Source organism: Scyliorhinus torazame, chromosome 1 (assembly GCF_047496885.1).
Source record: "Scyliorhinus torazame isolate Kashiwa2021f chromosome 1, sScyTor2.1, whole genome shotgun sequence".
NCBI classification, from domain to species: domain Eukaryota; kingdom Metazoa; phylum Chordata; class Chondrichthyes; order Carcharhiniformes; family Scyliorhinidae; genus Scyliorhinus; species Scyliorhinus torazame.
The window spans coordinates 291,165,222-291,183,849 of NC_092707.1; the positions used below are offsets into that span (position 1 = coordinate 291,165,222).

The window sequence follows — 18,628 nt, forward strand, 5'->3', positions numbered from 1 at the left end:
AGATCACTCTATCCTGAACCTCCTGCGTCGGGATCTGCGGGAATTCCCTCACCTGTTGCCTCGCAAAAGCCCTCAGTTGCATGTACCAAAATGCATTCCCTTGGGGCAACCCATATTTTTCCGTCAGCACTCCCAGACTCGCAAACGTCCCGTCTACGAACAGATCTCTCAGTTGCACAACCCCAGCTCTCTGCCATGCTCCAAATCCCCCATCCATTCTCCCCGGGACAAACCTATGGTTATTTCTTATCGGGGACCGCACCGAGTCTCCCGCCCTTCCTCTATGTCGTCTCCACTGCCCCCAAATTTTTAGTGTTGCCACCACCACTGAACTTGTGGTGTATTTCTTTGGGGAGAATGGCAACGGCGCCGTCACCATTGCTTGAAGGCTGGTTCCCTTGCAGGACGCCGTCTCCAATCTCTTCCACGCTGCTCCCTCCCCTTCTCCCATCCACTTACACACCATTGAGATATTGGCGGCCCAGTAGTAATCACTTAGGCTCGGTAGTGCCAGCCCCCCCCCTATCCCTGCTACGCTGCAAGAACCTCCTCCTCACTCTCGGGGTCTTCCCGGCCCACACAAAACTCATGACACTTTTCTCAATTCTCTTGAAAAAAGCCTTCGTGACCATCACCGGAAGGCACTGAAACAGGAATCTCGGGGGTACTACCATTTTGACCGCCTGCACCCTACCCACCAGTGACAGGGGCACCATGTCCCATCTCTTAAAATCCTCCTCCATCTGTTCCACCAATCTTGTTAAATTAAGCCGGTGTAAGGTTCCCCAACTCCTGGCTATCTGAATCCCTAAGTACCGGAAATCTCTTGTTACCTTCCTCAGCGGTAAGTCATCTATTCCCCTGCTCTGCTCCCCCAGATGCACCACAAACAACTCACTCTTCCCCATATTCAGTTTGTACCCCGAAAATTCCCCAAACTCCCTGAGTGTCTGCATTATCTCAGGCATCCCCTCCACTGGGTGCGCAACATACAGCAATAAATCATCTGCATACAAGGATACCCGGTGTTCTTCTCCTCCCCTGAGCACTCCCCTCCACTTCCTGGAGCCCCTCAGTGCTATGGCCAGGGGCTCAATCGCCAGTGCAAACAGTAATGGAGACAGGGGACACCCCTGCCTCGTCCCTCTATGAAGACGGAAGTAATCAGACCTCTGTCTGTTCGTGGCCACGCTCGCCACCGGGGCCCTATACAGCAGCTGTACCCATCCAATATACCCTTCTCCAAAACCAAATCTCCTCAGCACCTCCCACAGATAATCCCACTCCACTCTGTCAAATGCTTTCTCGGCGTCCATCGCCACCACTATCTCCGCTTCCCCCTCTGGTGGGGGCATCATCATTACCCCTAGCAACCTCCGTATGTTCGTGTTCAGCTGTCTCCCCTTAACGAACCCAGTTTGATCCTCGTGGACCACCCCCGGGACACAGTCCTCTATCCTCATCGCCATCACCTTGGCCAGGAGCTTAGCATCAACATTTAAAAGGGAAATGGGCCTGTAGGACCCACACTGCAGCGGGTCTTTTTCCTTCTTCAAAAGGAGCGATATCGTTGCCTCCGACATTGTCGGGGGCAGCTGCCCCCTTTCCCTAGCCTCATTGAAGGTTCTCGTCAAAAGCGGGGCCAGTAAGTAAGTCCATATATTTCCTATAAAATTCCACCAGGAATCCGTCCGGTCCCGGGGCCTTCCCCGCCTGCATGCTCCCAATCCCTTTTACCACCTCCTCCATCTCAATCTGTGCTCCCAGTCCCGCCCTCTCCTGCTCCTCCACCTTAGGGAATTCCAGCTGATCCAAGAAACACATCATTCCCTCCTTCCCTTCCGGGGGCTGAGCCTTATATAACCCCTCATAAAATGCCTTGAACACCCCGTTCACTCTCTCCGCTCCCCGTTCCATCTCTCCCTCCTCATCTCTCACCCCACCTATCTCCCTCGCTGCTCCCCTCTTCCTCAATTGGTGGGCCAGTAGCCGACTCGCCTTCTCTCCATACTCATACTGTACACCCTGTGCCCTCCTCCACTGTGCCTCTGCCTTACCCGTGGTCAGCAGGTCAAATTCCACATGCAGCCTTTGTCTTTCCCTGTACATCCCTCCTCCGGTGCCTCCGCATATTGCCTGTCCACCCTCAAAAGTTCTTTCAGCAATCGCTCCCTTTCTTTACCCTCTTGCTTCCCTTTATGTACTCTTATGGATATCAGTTCCCCTCTAACCACCGCCTTCAATGCCTCCCAGACCACTCCCACCTGAACCTCTCCATTGTCATTAAGCTCCAAGTACCTTTCGATGCACCCCCTCACCCTTAAACATACCCCCTCATCCGCCAAAAGCCCATATCCATTCTCCAGAGTGGGTGCTGTTCTTTTTCCTCTCCTACCTCCAGGTCGACCCAATGTGGAGCGTGGTCCGAAATAGCTATGGCCGTATATTCCGTCCCTGTCACCTTCGGAATCAGTGCCCTTCCCAAGACAAAAAAGTCTATCCGTGAGTATACTTTGTGGACATGGGAGAAAAATGAGAACTCCTTACTCCTAGGCCTAATAAATCTCCAAGGCTCTACCCCTCCCATCTGCTCCATGAAGTCCTTGAGCACCCTGGCCGCTGCCGGCCTCCTCCCTGTCCTGGACCTCGATCGGCCCAGCCCTGGATCAAGCACCGTATTGAAGTCTTCCCCCCCATTACCAACATTCCCGCCTCCAGGTCCGGGATACGTCCCAACATACGCCTCATAAAATGTGCATCATCCTAGTTCGGGGCATATACATTCGCCAGAACCACCGCCTCCCCTTGCAATCTGCCACTCACCATCACATATCTACCCCCACTATCCGCCACTGTGGTCTTTGCCTCAAACAGTACCCGTTTCCCCACTAAGATAGCCACCCCACTGTTCTTCGCATCCAAACCCGAATAAAACACCTGCCCCACGCATCCTTTACGTAGCCTGACCTGGTCTATCAGTTTCAGATGCGTCTCCTGCAACATAACCACATCTGCCTTTCATTTCTTTAGGTGTGCGAGTACCCGTGCCCTTTTAATCGGCCCGTTCAGCCCTCTCATGTTCCACGTGATCAGCCGGGTTGGGGGGCTCTTTACCCCCCCCCCCCTTGTCGACTAGCCATCCCCTTTTTTAACCCAGCCCCTCACCCGGTTCCCACGTACCCGTGTATCCCCCCGACGGCGCCCTCCCGCCTCGACCACCCCATCCCATAACAGCTCCCCCCTCTCCTTAGCAGCAGCAACCCAGTTAACCCCCCCCCTCCGCTAGATCCCTTTCTAGCGTAGTTGCACCCCCCCATGTTGCTCCCAGAAGTCAGCGAACTCTGGCTGACCTCGGCTTCCCCCCTTGTCCTCAGCCCCCACTGTGCGAGGCCCCCTCCTTCCTGCGTCCCTGTTCCCGCCATAATTACCATAGCGCGGGAACAAAGCCCGCGTTTCCCACTCGGCCCTGCCCCTAATGGCCGGTGCCCACAGTTCCTCATGCTCCCCCCCCCCCCATGGGGAAGAGAGAAAAGTTACAGGATCTCAAGATTAACAAATTGAAAAATCATCCCCCCCCCCTTTTTCCTCGCCCCACATTATCACCCCACCACTTTATCCCAGAAGCTCTTTCTCTCGCCAGACTATTCCAGCTTCTCGTCCACAATGAATGTCCACGCCTCTTCTGCCGTCTCAAAGTAGTGGTGCTTCCCTTGGTGTGTGACCCACAATCTCGCCGGTTGTAACATTCCAAACTGGATCTTCTTTTTGTGAAGCACCGCCTTAGCCCGATTAAAACTTGCCCTCCTTCTCGCCACCTCCGCACTCCAATCCTGGTATACGCGGATCACCGCGTTCTCCCACCTACAGCTCCGAGTTTTCTTCGCCCATCTGAGGACCGTCTCTCTGTCATTGTAGCGGAGAAACCTCACCACTATAGCTCGAGGTATTGCTCCAGCCTTTGGTCTTCGCGCCAGAACTCGATAGGCTCCCTCCACCTCCAAAGGGCCCGTCAGGGCCTCCGATCCCATTAGCGAGTGAAGCATCGTGCTCACATATGTCCCGACGTCCGCCCCTTCTGCGCCTTCGGGTCGACCCAGAACCCTTAAATTCTTCCTCCTCGAATTATTCTCCAGTACTTCCAGCCTTTCCACACACCTTTTATGCTGTGCCTTGTGCGTCTCAGTCTTCACCACCAGGCCATGTATTTCGTCTTCATTTTCAGCAGCCTTTGCCTTCACGACCCGAAGCTCCTGCTCTTGGGTCTTCTGCTCCTCCTTTAGTCCTTCAATCGCCTGTAATATCGGGGCCAACAGCTCCTTCTTCGACTCCTTTTTCAGCTCTTCCACACAGCGCCGCAGGAACTCTTGTTGGTCCGGGCCCCATAACAAACGGCCACCTTCCGACGCCATCTTGCTTTGAGCTTGCCTTCCTTGCCGCTGCTCCAGAGGATCCTCCGTAAGCCGGCCGCTATCCTCTCCCTTATTGCGTGTCCGGGGGGATTCCCTTCTGGTTTACCGCACAGTTTTTTTGGCCGTTTAATTTGCCGTTGGGGCTCCTATCAAGAGCCCAAAAGTCCGTTCCACCGGGAGCTGCCGAAACGTGCGACTTAGTATAATAGTATAATTACTGGACAAGCTTGGGAGCTGGTCGAGAAGGGAGCATAGTGGCAAGGTCAAGTGACGTGATTTGGACTTCCGGTGGCGGCTATCATAGAACATTACAGCGCAGTACAGGCTCTTCGGCCCTCGATGTTGCGCCGACCTGTGAAACCACTCTAAAGCCCATCTACACTATTCCCTTATCGCCCATATGTCTATCCAATGACCATTTGAATGCCCTTAGTGTTGGCGAGTCCACTACTGTTGCAGACATTTGGTGGCTCCTGCTCAGGTCGGAATTTTGGACCTTTCCCCCCGATTTTTTGTCGGATCTGAAGTGGAAAACGTGAAGAGGAATCCTACATCAGTGCATGGAGAAGCGGACCAGGAATGCTCGCAAAGGAAGAAATAGGCGAACAGAGAAGGCTTGGGCTGAGGCTGCAGCGGGAGAAAGTATGGCGGAGGACCGGAGTTCTGGCTTGACGACCCAGCGGTCGACGCAGCAGCTGATGCAGTTCATACAGGAGGGCTTCGCCAATCAGATGCAGGAATGCTTGGACCTGATTAAGGAGTCGATTGCGCTACTGGAACTCAGACGGGATGCTCTCAGACTGGATGCTCAAGATCGGGCGATCCAGAAAGTGGAGAAGGCACTGACTGAGCAGGAGGAGCACCAAGCTGCAGTGGAGTTGGAGGTGGGAATGTTGAGAGACCAACAGAAAAGGCTCCAGGAGAAGGTGGAGGATCTAGAGAACAGGTCCCGCCGGCAGAACCTGAGAATCGTGGGTCTCCCGGAGGGATGTGAAGGAACAGACGCAGGGGCATACATATCGGGTATGTTTGAGAAGCTACTGGGGGAGGGGACGTTCACCCGACCCTTGGAGGTGGGCAGAGGGCACAGAGCGCGAGCGAGGAAGCCGCGTGTGGGTGAGATTCCACAGGTACCTGGACAAGGAGTACGTTCTACGGTGGACCAGGCAGACGCGGAGCTGCAAATGGGAGAACAGTGTCCTGTGTATATATCAGGATCTGAGTGCGGATGTGGCCAGGAGAAGAGCAGGGCTCAACCAGATAAAATCAACACTTTTTAAGAAGAAGGTAAAGTTTGGACTACTGTACCCGGCCCGTCTTTGGGTTGCGCACGAAAAGCAACATTTCGACTTCGAGTTGCCCTAGGAAGCGATGGACTTCGCGAGAAGGAAGGGGTGTGGTATCGGACTGAGGTGTTTGGACTGAACTTTGCTGCAGTGCTCGTGGTTTTTTTTTTTTGTTCTCTTCTCTTCAGTTATTTTTTTTTAAAAAGAAAAGTTTTTGTCTTTGGATGTTACTTGTAATGACTTGTGTATTGAGTTGGGGTCTGCAGACGAGCTGCTTGAGTTAAAATTAGCAATTGCATCGATGGGGGATGGAGGTGTGAATGTTAGATGTTTGATGTTTGATCTTCTTTGCGTGTTTCTTTTGGGCAATTGGGTTGGATGTGTCCGAGAGGGGGGGGGGAGGGAACAATAGGTGGGAAAGTGTCTGGCACCATGGGCGGAGGCCACCAAGCTAGCTGGGCGGGCTAGCTCACGGAAGCGCAGTGGGGGGTGAGCAGATGGTATGCTTGTTGGAGGGGGCTGTGTGTAGTGCTGTTACTAGGGGGGGGGGGAATGTTCTGGTGACGGGGAGGGACTTTTGCTATGGGACAATAGGGAGGTCAGAGACAGAGGCTGCCTGGTGGCGGGCCTGCAGATGCGTGGGGCAAAGGCTGGAAACTGGCCCAAGAAAGGGTGTGGCTGATCGGCAGAGGGGGGCGCGAGAAGCCCCCCAACCAGCTGATCAAATGGAATGTAAGAGGGCTAAATGGGGCAGTTAAGAGGACACGCGTGTTTGCGCATTTGAGGGGACTGAAGGCGGACGTGGCAATGTTGCAGGAGATGCACCTTCGAGTAACGGATCAGATTAGATTAAGGAAGGGATGGGTCGGACAGGTTTTTCACTCGGGGCTGGACTCTAAGACTAGAGGGGTCGCGATCCTGATTAATAAGTGAGTGTCATTCGAAGCGGGAAGAATAGTTGCGGACGTGGGAGTTCGGTACATATTAGTCAGTGGAAAGCTGGAGGGGGTGCCTGTGGTACTCATGAATGTGTACGCGCCGAATTGGGATGATGTGGAGTTCATAAGGAGGATGTTGGGAAAATCCCAGACCTGGACTCGCATAAGCTTGTTATGGGGTGGGGGGGTGCTTCAACACCTTCGTTAACCCAGGGCTAGGGCAGCACGGTGGCGCAGTGGTAGCATTGCAGTCTCACGGCGCCGAGGTCCCAGGTTCGATCCCGGCTCTGGGTCACTGTCCGTGTGGAGTTTGCACATTCTCCCCATGTTTGCGTGGGTTTCGCCCCCACAACCCAAAGATGTGCAGGGTAGGTGGATTGAACACTTTAAATTGCCCCTTAATTGGAAAAAATTAATTGGGTACTTAAATTTAATTAAAAAAAAAAATAAAATTAACCCAGGGTTAGACCGATCTAGCTCAAGGACAGGCAGTGCGCCAGCAATGGCAAAGGAGCTAAAGAGGTTTATGGAGCAGATGGGGGGGGATGGGCCCATGGAGATTTGGGCGGCCGAGAGTGAAGGAGTTGTCCTTCTACTCGCACGTGCATAAAGTGTACTCCTGGATGACTTTTTTATCATGAACAGGGCTTCACTGACGGGGGTAGTGGACACTGAGTATTCAGCGATCACAATCTCGGATCATTCCCTGCACTGGGTTGACCTACAGGTGAGCAAGGAGAGTAGCCAGCGCCCGCACTGGAGTCTGGACGTGGGACTTTTAGCTGATGAGGAGGTGTGTGGGCGGCTGACGAAATGTATCCAGAACTATCTGGAGCTCAACGACACGGGGGAAGTTTCGGCTGCAGTGGTCTGGGAGGCGTTGAAGGCGGTGGTTAGAGGGGAGCTGATCTCTATACCGGCCCACAGGGAGAAGGCAGACAGAGCAGAGACGGACCGACTGATAAAGGAAATATTACAGGTCGACAGGAGGTATGCAGAGACCCCAGAGGCAGGGCGTCTAAGGGAACGATGAAGTCTACAGGCAGAGTTTGGCTTGTTAACTACAAGGAAGGCAGTAGATCAGCTGAGGAAGGCGAGGGGGGCGATCTATGAATATGGGGAGAAGGCCGGTAGAATGCTTGCGCAGCAGCTTAGAAAGTGGGAGGCGGCCAGGGAGATTGGGAAAGTGAGGGACAGGGATGGGAACCTGGTCGGAGATTCAGCTGGGGTCAATAAGGCGTTCGAGGAATTCTACAGCAGGCTGTATGAGTCGGAACCTCCAGCTGGGCCGGAGGGGATGAGGCAATTCTTTGGGGGACTGAAGTTCCCAAAGGTTGATTAAGACTTGGTAGAAGGGCTGGGGGCCTCGATCGGGTTGGAAGAGATAGCAGATGGGCTGAAGGCCATGCAGTCGGGGAAAGCCCCGGGCCTGGATGGGTACCCCGTGGAGTTTTACAAAACGTTCTCTAGGATACTGGGGCCACTGCTGAGGAGGACATTTAATGAGGCAAGGGAGAGAGGGGGGCTGCCCCCGACGACGTCACAGGCCACTATCTCATTGATCCTGAAGCGGGATAAGGACTCGGAGACATGCGGGTCCTACAGACCGATCTCCCTCCTAAATGTAGACGCCAAATTGTTGGCTAAGATCTTGTCCTCAAGGATTGAGGACTGCGTCCCAGAAGTGATTGGGGCGGACCAGACGGGATTTGTTAAGGGGAGGCAGTTGGTGGCCAATGTAAGAAGGCTGTTGAATGTTATCATGATGCCCTCAGAGAGAGGGTAGGGATGTAGAGGTAGTGGTCGCAATGGATGCAGAGAAGGCATTTGACCGGGTGGAATGGGATTACCAGTGGGATGTATTGGGGCGGTTTGGATTTGGACAGGGCTTCATTGACTGGGTCAGGCTGCTGTATCAGGCACCCGTGGCAAGTGTTCGGACGAACAGGCTGACATCGGACTATTTTAGGCTGCACCGGGGGACGAGGCAGGTATGCCCCCTGTCCCTGCTGTTGTTTGCACTGGCCGTAGAGCCGCTGGCAATTCCGTTGAGAGCCTCAAAGGGCTGGAGGGACTGGTCCGGGGAGGGGTGGAACACCAGAGTCTCGCTATAGGCGGACAATCTGCTCTTATATGTGTCGGACCCATTGGAAGGGATGGAAGAAATGATGGGGATTCTGGGGGATTTTGGCCGGTTTTCGGGTTATAAATTGAACATGGGGAAAAGTGAGATGTTTGCGATCCAGGCAAGGGGGCAGGAGAGGCGATTGGGGAGCTGCCGTTTAGATTAGTAGGGGGAAGCTTTAGGTACCTAGGTATTCAAGTGGCGCGGGAATGGGAACGGCTGTACAAGCTTAATCTGGCCCGACTAGTAGACTGGGCGTGCTCCCGTTGTCACTGGCTGGGAGGGTACAGAGCTTATGGGGTCAGAGGAAATGCAGACCAAGGTGCTGAGACACAAATGGGAAGAGGAGTTAGGTGGAGAGTTAGAGGATGGTCTCTGGGCGGATGCATTGAGCAGAGTCAATGCATCCACAACATGTGCTAAGCTCAGCCTGATACAGTTTAAGGTCGTTCACCGGGCTCACATGACAGTGTCCCGGATGAGCAGGTTCTTTGGGGTGGAAGGCAAGTGTGCAAGGTGTGCGGGAGGACCAGCGAACCATGTTCATATGTTCTGGGCATGCCTGAAGCTTAGGGGATTCTGGCAGGGGTTTGCGGATGTCATGTCCAAAGTATTGAAAACAAGGATGGCGCTGAGTCCAGAGGTGCCGATTTTCGGAGTCTCGGAAGACCCGGGAATCCAGGAGGAGAAAGAGACAGACGTTCTGGCCTTTGCTTCCCCGGTAGCCCGGAGACGGATATTATTAGCTTGGAGGGACTCAAAGCCCCCGAAGTCGGAGACCTGGCTAACTGACATGGCTAGCTTTCTCTGTCTGGAGAAAATCAAGTTCGCCTTGAGAGGGTCAATGTTAGGATTCGTCCGGAGGTGGCAGCCGTTCGTCGACTTCTTTAGGGAAAATTAACCGTCAGCAGAAGGGGGCGGGGGGGGGGGGGCAGTTTAGTGTAGAGCAGGAGGCTAGAAAAGGTGAGACCTGTGAGGGAGGAAGTTGGCTTTTGCACCATGTTTATATTTGTATGTACACTGTTTCTTCTGTTATTGTTATGAAACCATAAATACCTCAATAAAATGTTTATTTAAAAAAAAGTGACGTGATTTAACAGGACAGGTTAACTGTATGTCCAAACCAGTATTTGATTCTGCTTAATATAGAAATTGGGCTTTCATATATGATTCTGTAATTCAAAGGTGCTGTTTTAATATGAATAATTATTTAACTTTTCAAATTCCTTTGGAGAATTTGAATATAATTATGCATTCCCACATTCCTGCCTTTATAACCCATGTTATAAAGTTTATGTCATTCCCATTTGTTGTTTTTTTCCATGTTGTGATCTCCTGGTCTCAAACTGTGCTATCTTTATTGCTTCTGTTAGAGCCAGCGAGAGAGTTGGATACCTGGAGAGTGAACTAAAGCAGTTGCAGAACTTGCTGCAGGAGTTGGAGGGGTGTCTCAGGTGGTTGCAGGAAGCTGAGAGTGCAGTCGATGTCTTGGCGAAGACAGCTGAGAAAGAAGACATTTCACTGGATAGTGCTGAGGTCAAGGAACTCAAACACCGACTACATGTAAGTATAGTTTGAGGGGAGGGGTGAATTATTTGATTATCTGTGGGGTGTAAACCTCTTCAATGAAACCAAAGTGAACACACTTCTGATTCTGATTTTGATCACTCGCTGGCTGGTTTTGCAGATACTGACCTCATCTTGTAAATGCTTTTGAACAGTCGGGGGGAGGGTGGGTTGGCACTGCCGAATTTCTGCAATTACTACTGGGCGGCTAATATAGCCATGATCAGGAAGTGGGTAGTGGGTGAGGGGCAGGCATGGGAGCAGATGGAGGCGGCGTCATATAAAGACACCAGTCTGGGAGCATTGGTAACGGCACCTCTGCCGTTCTCGCCGGCCCGATACTCCACAAGTCCGGTGGTAGTGGCGGCTCTGAGGATCTGGGGGCAGTGGAGGTGATATAAGAGAGTGGAGGGAGCATCAATTTGGACCCCGATTTATAACAACCACAGGTTTGTACCGGGTTGGCTAGATGGGGGTTCCAGAGTTGACAGAGGGCAGGAATTAGAAGGATGGGGATTCTATTTATAGATGGCAGCTTTCCCAGCTTGAAAGCTTTGGAGGATAAATTTGAATTGCCAGCAGGGAATGGTTTTAGGTATTTACAGGTGCGTGACTTCCTGAGAAAACATGTGCCGGCCTTTCCACTGCTGCTGCCATGGGGAATACAGGATAGAGTAGTTTCCAGTACCTGGGTGGGGGAGGGGAAGGTATCGGATATTTACCAGAAGCTTTTGGAGGTGGAGGAAACCCCGGTGGAGGAGCTTAAGGGCAAGTGGGAGGACGAGCTAGGAGGAGAGATAGAGGCGGGTCTATGGGCGGATGTCCTAAGCAGGGTTAATACCTCCTCATCGTGCGCCAGGCTTAGCCTGATACAATTTAAGGTAGTCCACCGTGCACACATGACAGTGGCTAGGGTGAGCAAGTTTTTCGGGGTAGAGGATAGGTGTGTGAGGTGCGTGGGAAGCCCAGCAAATCATGTCCACATGGTTTGGGCAAGCCCGAAGCTTTGAAGGTTTTGGCAGGGTTTTGCTAAGGCAATGTCCACGGTGCTAAAAACACGGGTGGTGCCGAGTCCGAGTCCGGAGGTAGCGATCTTTGGAGTGTCGGATGATCTGGGAGTTCAGGGGGCGAAAGAGGCCGATGTCCTGGCCGTTGCCTCCCTGGTCGCCTGGAGACGGATCTTGTTAATGTGGAGGGACTCGAAGCCCCCCCCGAGTGTAGAGACCTGGGTTAGTGACATGGCTGGGTTTCTCAGTCTTGAGAAAATAAAGTTTGCCTTAAGAGGGTCAATGTTTGGGTTCTCCCGGAGGTGGCAAAATTAAAAATGTCAGCAGATGCAGTATTCCAGGGGGGGGGGGGGGGATTGTTGTTGTGTGGTTGAGGTGTGTGAAGATTGGGGGGGGGAATGTTTATTTTACCATGTTGATGTCATTGTTTTTGTTACTGTTATAAATATTTTCAAATACCGTAATAAAATATTATTTTAAAAAAAAGTAAATGCTTTTGAAAAGGATGTCAGATGTCCGCTCTAAATATTACAAAGGTACATGTGATGGGTACATGTTCTTTGTTCCAACCATATATATTAAACTTTTATTCCAAGATATAATAACACAATCTTTGAGAGATGTGGGGCAGGATTCTCCGTAGCCCGACTCTGAAATCGGGAATGGCGATCGGGTGGAGAAGGCTTCCGACGCTGGAATCGGGCCAGACGCCGGTTTGACACTGGTTCGCGATGTTCTGCCCCCATCCAAATCGTTGTCATCGGGCCACGTGCAGCCGCAACGCTGCTGGCGCATCATTCGTGGCCCACCCGCGATGCTCCACCTCCGATGGGCCGACTTCCCGACGGCGCAGGTCACGTGTGGTTCCAGCGGTCGTGAACTTGCTGTGCCGGCTGCGGACCACTGCCGCCACACTCGGCTGAGATCGGTGCTGCTGCCAGTGGTGGTGGCCAGGGGGCGGGCTGTGGGATCGGGGTGGGCGGATACGCGATCCAGCACGGCTTGCGCTTTTTTTCCCGGTGCGACCTGTGGGGGTGTAGGCGTGCACGGCTGCAGCTTGTCAGCCTTGCGCATGTGCGGCTCAGGACTCGCGGATTCTCCAGCCGTTCTCCGCATGATCTGCGGTGTTCCACGTGGCACCGTTGCTCGCCCCTCATTGATACCGGAATCAGTGAGGGATTCACGCCGATTTTCTCGTCGTGGACCACCACGGATTCTCCGTTGGCGCCAGCACTTAGCCTCAGAAACGGAGAATCCAGCCCGTGATTCCTACGAGTCAGATTTGTGATCAGTCTGCTCCTTTGATTCAAATTTCACTTTAAACAGTTGCCACCTGAATCTATCGAAGGTATATATATTGGAGGCAAATAAACCTATGGCACTTAAGATGGAGACTGAGTATCACTCCGTGCAGGCATGTGCTATTGTATGAAGGGAAACTTGCATGAGATTGTTTATCAGTGATTGTAAAACATTACAAATCTATAGGAAATTTACAGAAATTGAAGTGACAGTGTGCAACAGGCGGAAATACAGTAATTTGTTTATAGCACTATGCTTCAAGCCATATGAAATACTTGCTGCAGTGATTAGTGCATCATAGAATCAATGTATAGGGCACTTGTAAATAGTGTAAGCTCTGTACAAACAAACAAAATAGATGGATTTTATGTGCTCACTAATATCCACCAAACACACAAGTAGGATTTGAATATTTTGCTTTGCAATACCTGGGTTCATCAGCTGGAGGAGCTCGATGATTTATTGATGAGTACAACAGTATTTATCTATAAAGCAACCTAAACTCATTCCAATTTTCCTTTAAAGACTGTAGCTTTTCAACTGTGAAATTGTCTGATCTGCACTTTGAAAAGCTTTTACATATTTTTTGTGAACTCGATAAATCAGTAGGGAAAAATGGAAATGGACAGGTTGTAATGATATGTTTTTCGATACTATACAGGTGCATAGATTAGGCATTTATAAAACCAAGATTATTCCTCCTGTCATGAGATTTTTGCAAATTAGTAGTGAAATAGAAGCAGCCCCAGTACTCATTGGTGAATCACTAAGGAATATACTTGCAATATATTCAGGCAATACCACAATACTCACAATACCAAGTCTTTACACATGTTAATGTAGATTTTCTCAAAAAGGAATTAGAAGACTGATAAATTGCCAGAAGAAATAGACAGGATTGCTGCAAACACTGGAAATCAGAACTGAAAACAAAAGATTCCCAGCAAGTAAGCTGGCTCCTAAAAAAGGAAAAAGCGGACCTGGTGAAACATTAACCTCTCTTCCTAGATGCTGACCCAGCTCTCTGTTATCCCAGCAATTTGATGTATTAACATGTGAGTCCTGTGAATTGTTACCTCCTTGTTTGGTTATTTATGGAAATAGATGCTTTGTTCATTAGAACAGAGAAGGCTAAAAGGAGATCTAATCAATTGGGGTTTTGATAAGCTACATTGGAAATAATTATTTCCTCTGGGGCTGGTTTAGCACAGGGCTAAATCGCTGGCTTTTAAAGCAGACCAAGGCAGGCCAGCAGCACGGTTCAATTCCCTTACCAGCCCCCCCCCCCCCCCCCCCCCCCCCCCCCGAACAGGCACCGGAATGTGGCGACTAGGTGCTTTTCACAGTAACTTCATTTGAAGCCTACTTGTGACAATAAGCGATTTTCATTTCATTTTCAGTGTGTCAGTAACTAAAGGACATATTGTTAAAAGAATGAAGAACAAGTCTGAAAGATTGGTGCAAACATTGGAAAGACATGAAATGCCCGATAAGAAACAATTATAGAAACAGAACCCAGAATAGCTTTTAAAAGGCCGATGGGTAAATATTTGAACAGGAAAATGTTGAAGGGGATAGAACAAAGGGGATATCTCCTTTGGAGCTGGAATATGTAAATTTGGTTGTGCTGCAAAACTCCCTGGGCGCAATCTACCGGCCACGTTGCGCCCGAAGGTAGATACCGGAAGATCCCTCTTTCAGGATCTACTCGGCTCGCTAGGCCTCACGAGATGCAATCTTGCGATATGTCTTGATTTGAATCCCGCCCATTCTGGGTGGGATCAGTATTTTTCTAATCTACACATTAGAGCAAAATAGCTAGTCTCACTCTAATGTGCAGTTTGCCTGATCTACTGAGGCATTGGGATCTAACCCCTTTGAAGTTTCTCCCCGCTTAGATAATAAGTTGTCTTCCCATTTTATTTACCAAAATGCATGACCTCACACTTATCCACGTTAAATTCCATCAGCCACATTTTGGCCCACTCTCCTAACCTATCAATATACATTTGTAAGGTTCTTTTTCCCTCATTGCAACTTACTGTCCCACCTATTTTTGTGTCGGTGCAGACTCAATGGGCCTAAGAGCCCATTCTGAGTCGAGGTTATGGGGACAGACAGGCAAGTGGCTTTGACGCCACAATTGGATCAGCCATGAATAGGTTCCAAATGGGAGAAAGGGCCAAATAGCCTACTCCTGCTTCTAAGCCTTAGATTCTCACAGCAGGATCTTTATCTTTTAAAAAAAATATATATTTTAATGACATTTTTCAAACAGAGATTTTCCGTTTTTACAACATAATAAAGAAATATGCATTAAACGTTATTTAAATAATATATTAAACTAACAACCGATGAAAAAAGAGATAAACAAAAAGCAAATATCAACAACTGGCAAAAAACAAAAACACAGGATAATCACCCCCACCCCCCCTGGGTTGCTGCTGCTGTCCTTTCTGTTTTTCCATTATCGTTCCGCGAGATAGTCAAGGAACGGTTGCCACCGCCTGGTGAACCCCTGAGCCGATCCTCTTAACGCATATTTTATTCGCACCAGTCTTATGAACCCTGCCGTGTCGTTTATCCAGGCCTCCAATCCCGGGGGCTTCGCTTCTTTCCACATGAGTAGAATCCTTCACCGGGCTACTAGGGATGCAAAGGCCAGAACGTCGGCCTCTTTCGTCTCCTGCACTCCCGGTTCTTCTGCAACCCCAAATATAGCTAACCCCCAGCTTGGTTTGACCCGGACCCCCACCACCTTTGAGACCACTCTTGCCACACCCTCCCAGAACTCATTCAGTGCCGGACACGACCAGAACATGTGGGTGTGGTTCGCCGAGCTTCCCGAGCACTTCCCACACCTATCCTCCACCCCAAAAAACCTGCTCAGTCTTGCTCCCGTCATATGCGCCCTGTGTAGAACCTTAAATTGAATCAGGCTAAGCCTGGCACATGAGGACGAGGAATTTACCCTGCTTAGGGCATCTGCCCACAGCCCCTCCTCAATCTCTTCCCCCAGCTCCTCTTCCCATTTTCCCTTCAGCTCCTCTACCATCGTCTCCCCCTCGTCTCTCATCTCCCTTCTCCAACCCATGCCCCCGAAATCACTCTATCCTGGATCCCTTGCGTCGGGAGTTGCGGAAATTCCCTCACCTGTTGCCTCGTAAATGCCCTCACTTGCATGTATCTGAAAGCATTCCCTGGCGGCAACTTATATTTTTCTTCCAATGCTCCCAAACCCGCAAACGTCCAGTCCACAAACAGGTCCTTCAGCTTCCTAATTCCTGCTCGCTGCCAACTTTGAAATCCCCCATCTGTCCTCCACGGGACGAACCTGTGGTTATTCCTTATCGGGGATCACACCGAGGCACCCGTCACTCCCCTGTGTCATCTCCACTGCCCCCAGATCTTCAAGGTCGCCACCACCACTGGGTTTGTGGTGTACCTTTTCGGGGAGAACGGTAGCGGCACCGTCGCCAGCGCTTTCAGGCTTGTTCCCTTACAGGACGCCATCTCCAGCCTTTTCCACGCCGCACCTTCCTCTTCCCTCATCCACTTACGGACCATCGACACATTGGCGGCCCAATAGTAGTCACTCAGACTCGGCAGTGCCAATCCCCCTCTGTCCCTACTGCGCTGCAGGAACCCCCTCTTTACCCTCGGGGTCTTTCCCGCCCATACAAAGCTCGTAATGCTCCTATCTATTTTTTTAAAAAAGGCCTTCGTAATCAGGATGGGGAGGCACTGAAACACGAAAAGAAACCTCGGGAGGACCACCATCTTGACCGCCTGTACTCTGCCCGCCAATGACAGGGGCACCATATCCCACCTCTTAAAGTCCTCCTCCATCTGCTCTACCAGTCGCGTCAGGTTAAGTTTGTGTAGGGTTCCCCAGTTCCTGGCCACCTGAATCCCCAGGTATCGAAAATTCCCTGTCACTCTCCTCAGCGGCAAGGCATCTATCCCCCTGCCCTGTTCCCCGGGGTGCATCACAAAAAGTTCGCTCTTTCCCATATTTAATTTATATCCCGAGAACTCTCCAAACTCCCTGAGTATCTGCATTACCTCTGGCATCCCCTCTACTGGGTCCGCCACATATAGCGGTAAATCATCTGCATATAGTGACATCGATGTTCCTCTCCCCCTCTAAGCACCCCCCTCCACTTCTTAGAGTCCCTCAGCACTATGGCCAATGGCTCAATTGCCAACACGAACAGTAACGGGGACAGGGGGCACCCCTGTCTTGTACCCCTATGTAATCGGAAGTACCCCGATCTTTGCCTATTTGTAACAACGCTTGCCACCGGGGCCCCGTACAGGAGTCTAACCCATCTAATGAACCCCTCCCCAAACCCAAATCTCTTCAGCACCTCCCACAAATAGTCCCACTCCACTCTATCGAATGCCTTCTCTGCATCCATCGCCACCACTATCTCTGCCTCCCCCTCCGGTGGGGGCATCATCATCATCCCCAGCAACCTTCGTATATTGGCGTTCAATTGTCTCCCTTTAACAAACCCTGTCTGGTCGTCATGCACCACCCCTGGGACGCACTCCTCTATCCTTGTCGCCATCACTTTGGCCAGCAGTTTGGCATCTACGTTTAGGAGGGGGATGGGCCTGTATGACCCGCACTGCAGCAGGTCTTTGTCTCGTTTCAGAATTAACGATATCATCGCCTCCGACATTGTCGGGGGTAGTGTCCCCCTTTCCTTAGCCTCATTGAAGGTTCTCGCCAGAAGCGGGGCCAGCAGGTCCATATACCTCCTGTAAAATTCCACCGGGAACCCATCTGGTCCCGGGGCCTTCCCTGCTTGCATATTCCTAATTCCTTTGATCACCTCCTCCACCTCAATCTGCGCCCCAAGATCTGCCACCTCCTGCTCCTCCACCCTCGGGGACTCCAGCTGGTCCAAAAAATGCATCATTCCCTCTTTCCCCTCCGGGGGTTGGGACTTATACAGCCTCTCATAAAATGTCTTGAACACCTCGTTCACTTTCCCTGCTCTCTGCTCCATCTTTCCCGTTTCCTCCCTAACTCCTCCGATCTCTCTCGCCGCCCCCCTCTTTCGAAGTTGGAGGGCCAGCAGCCGGCTCGCCTTTTCCCCATATTCATATTGTATTCCCTGTGCCTTCCTCCACTGCGTCTCCACCTTTCCCGTGGTCAGCAGGTCAAACTCCGTCTGTAGTCTTCGTCTTTCCCTGTATAGCCCTTCATCTGGGGCCTCCGCATACTGCCTATCCCCCCTCAGAATTTCCCCTACCAATCTCTCTTTTTCTTTACCCTCTTGTTTCCCCTTGTGGGCTCTAATGGAAATCAGCTCTCCTCTAACCACCGCCTTCAGCGCTTCCCATACTACCCCCACCTGGACCTCCCCACCATCATTGACCTCCAGGTATCTTTCGATGCATCCCCTCACCCTTCCGCATACCCCCTCGTCCGCCAGTAGTCCCATGTCTAATCTCCAAAGTGGGCGCTGCTCCTTTTCCTCTCCTAGATCCAGATCCACCCAATGTGGGGCGTGATCTGAAACGACTATAGCCGAGTACTCCGTTCCTGCCACTTTCGGGATCAGCGCCCTTTCCAAGGCAAAAAAGTCTATCCGGGAGTATACTTTATGGACATGGGAGAAGAAGGAAAACTCTTTCCCCATCGGACTAGCAAATCTCCACGGATCTACCCCTCCCATCTGCTCCATAAATCCCTTAAGCACCTTAGCCGCTGCCGGCCTTCTCCTGGTCCTGGATCTGGACCGGTCCGGCACTGTGTTAAAATCCCCCCCCATTACCAAGCTTCCCGCCTCCAGGTCCGGGATACGTCCCAGCATTTGCTTCATGAATCCCGCGTCATCCCAGTTCGGGGCATATACGTTCACCAGCACCACGGCCTCACCTTGCAATCTGCCACTCACCATCACGTACATGCCCCCACTATCCACCACTATGGTCTTAGCCTCGAATGATACCCGTTTCCCCACCAGCATTGCCACCCCTC

General features: G+C 51.4%; 1 protein-coding gene across 5 annotated transcripts in view; it reads left to right on the plus strand.

Moving 5' to 3' along the window:
- Positions 1-18,628, plus strand: part of utrn (utrophin) — a 770,758-nt gene that overhangs the window by 419,033 nt on the left and 333,097 nt on the right. For all 5 annotated transcript variants that reach the window (XM_072507465.1, XM_072507476.1, XM_072507484.1 and 2 more), the window contains one exon: positions 10,132-10,321. In XM_072507465.1, the coding sequence (XP_072363566.1) occupies positions 10,132-10,321 (190 nt within the window). The remainder of the gene's footprint in view (positions 1-10,131; positions 10,322-18,628) is intronic.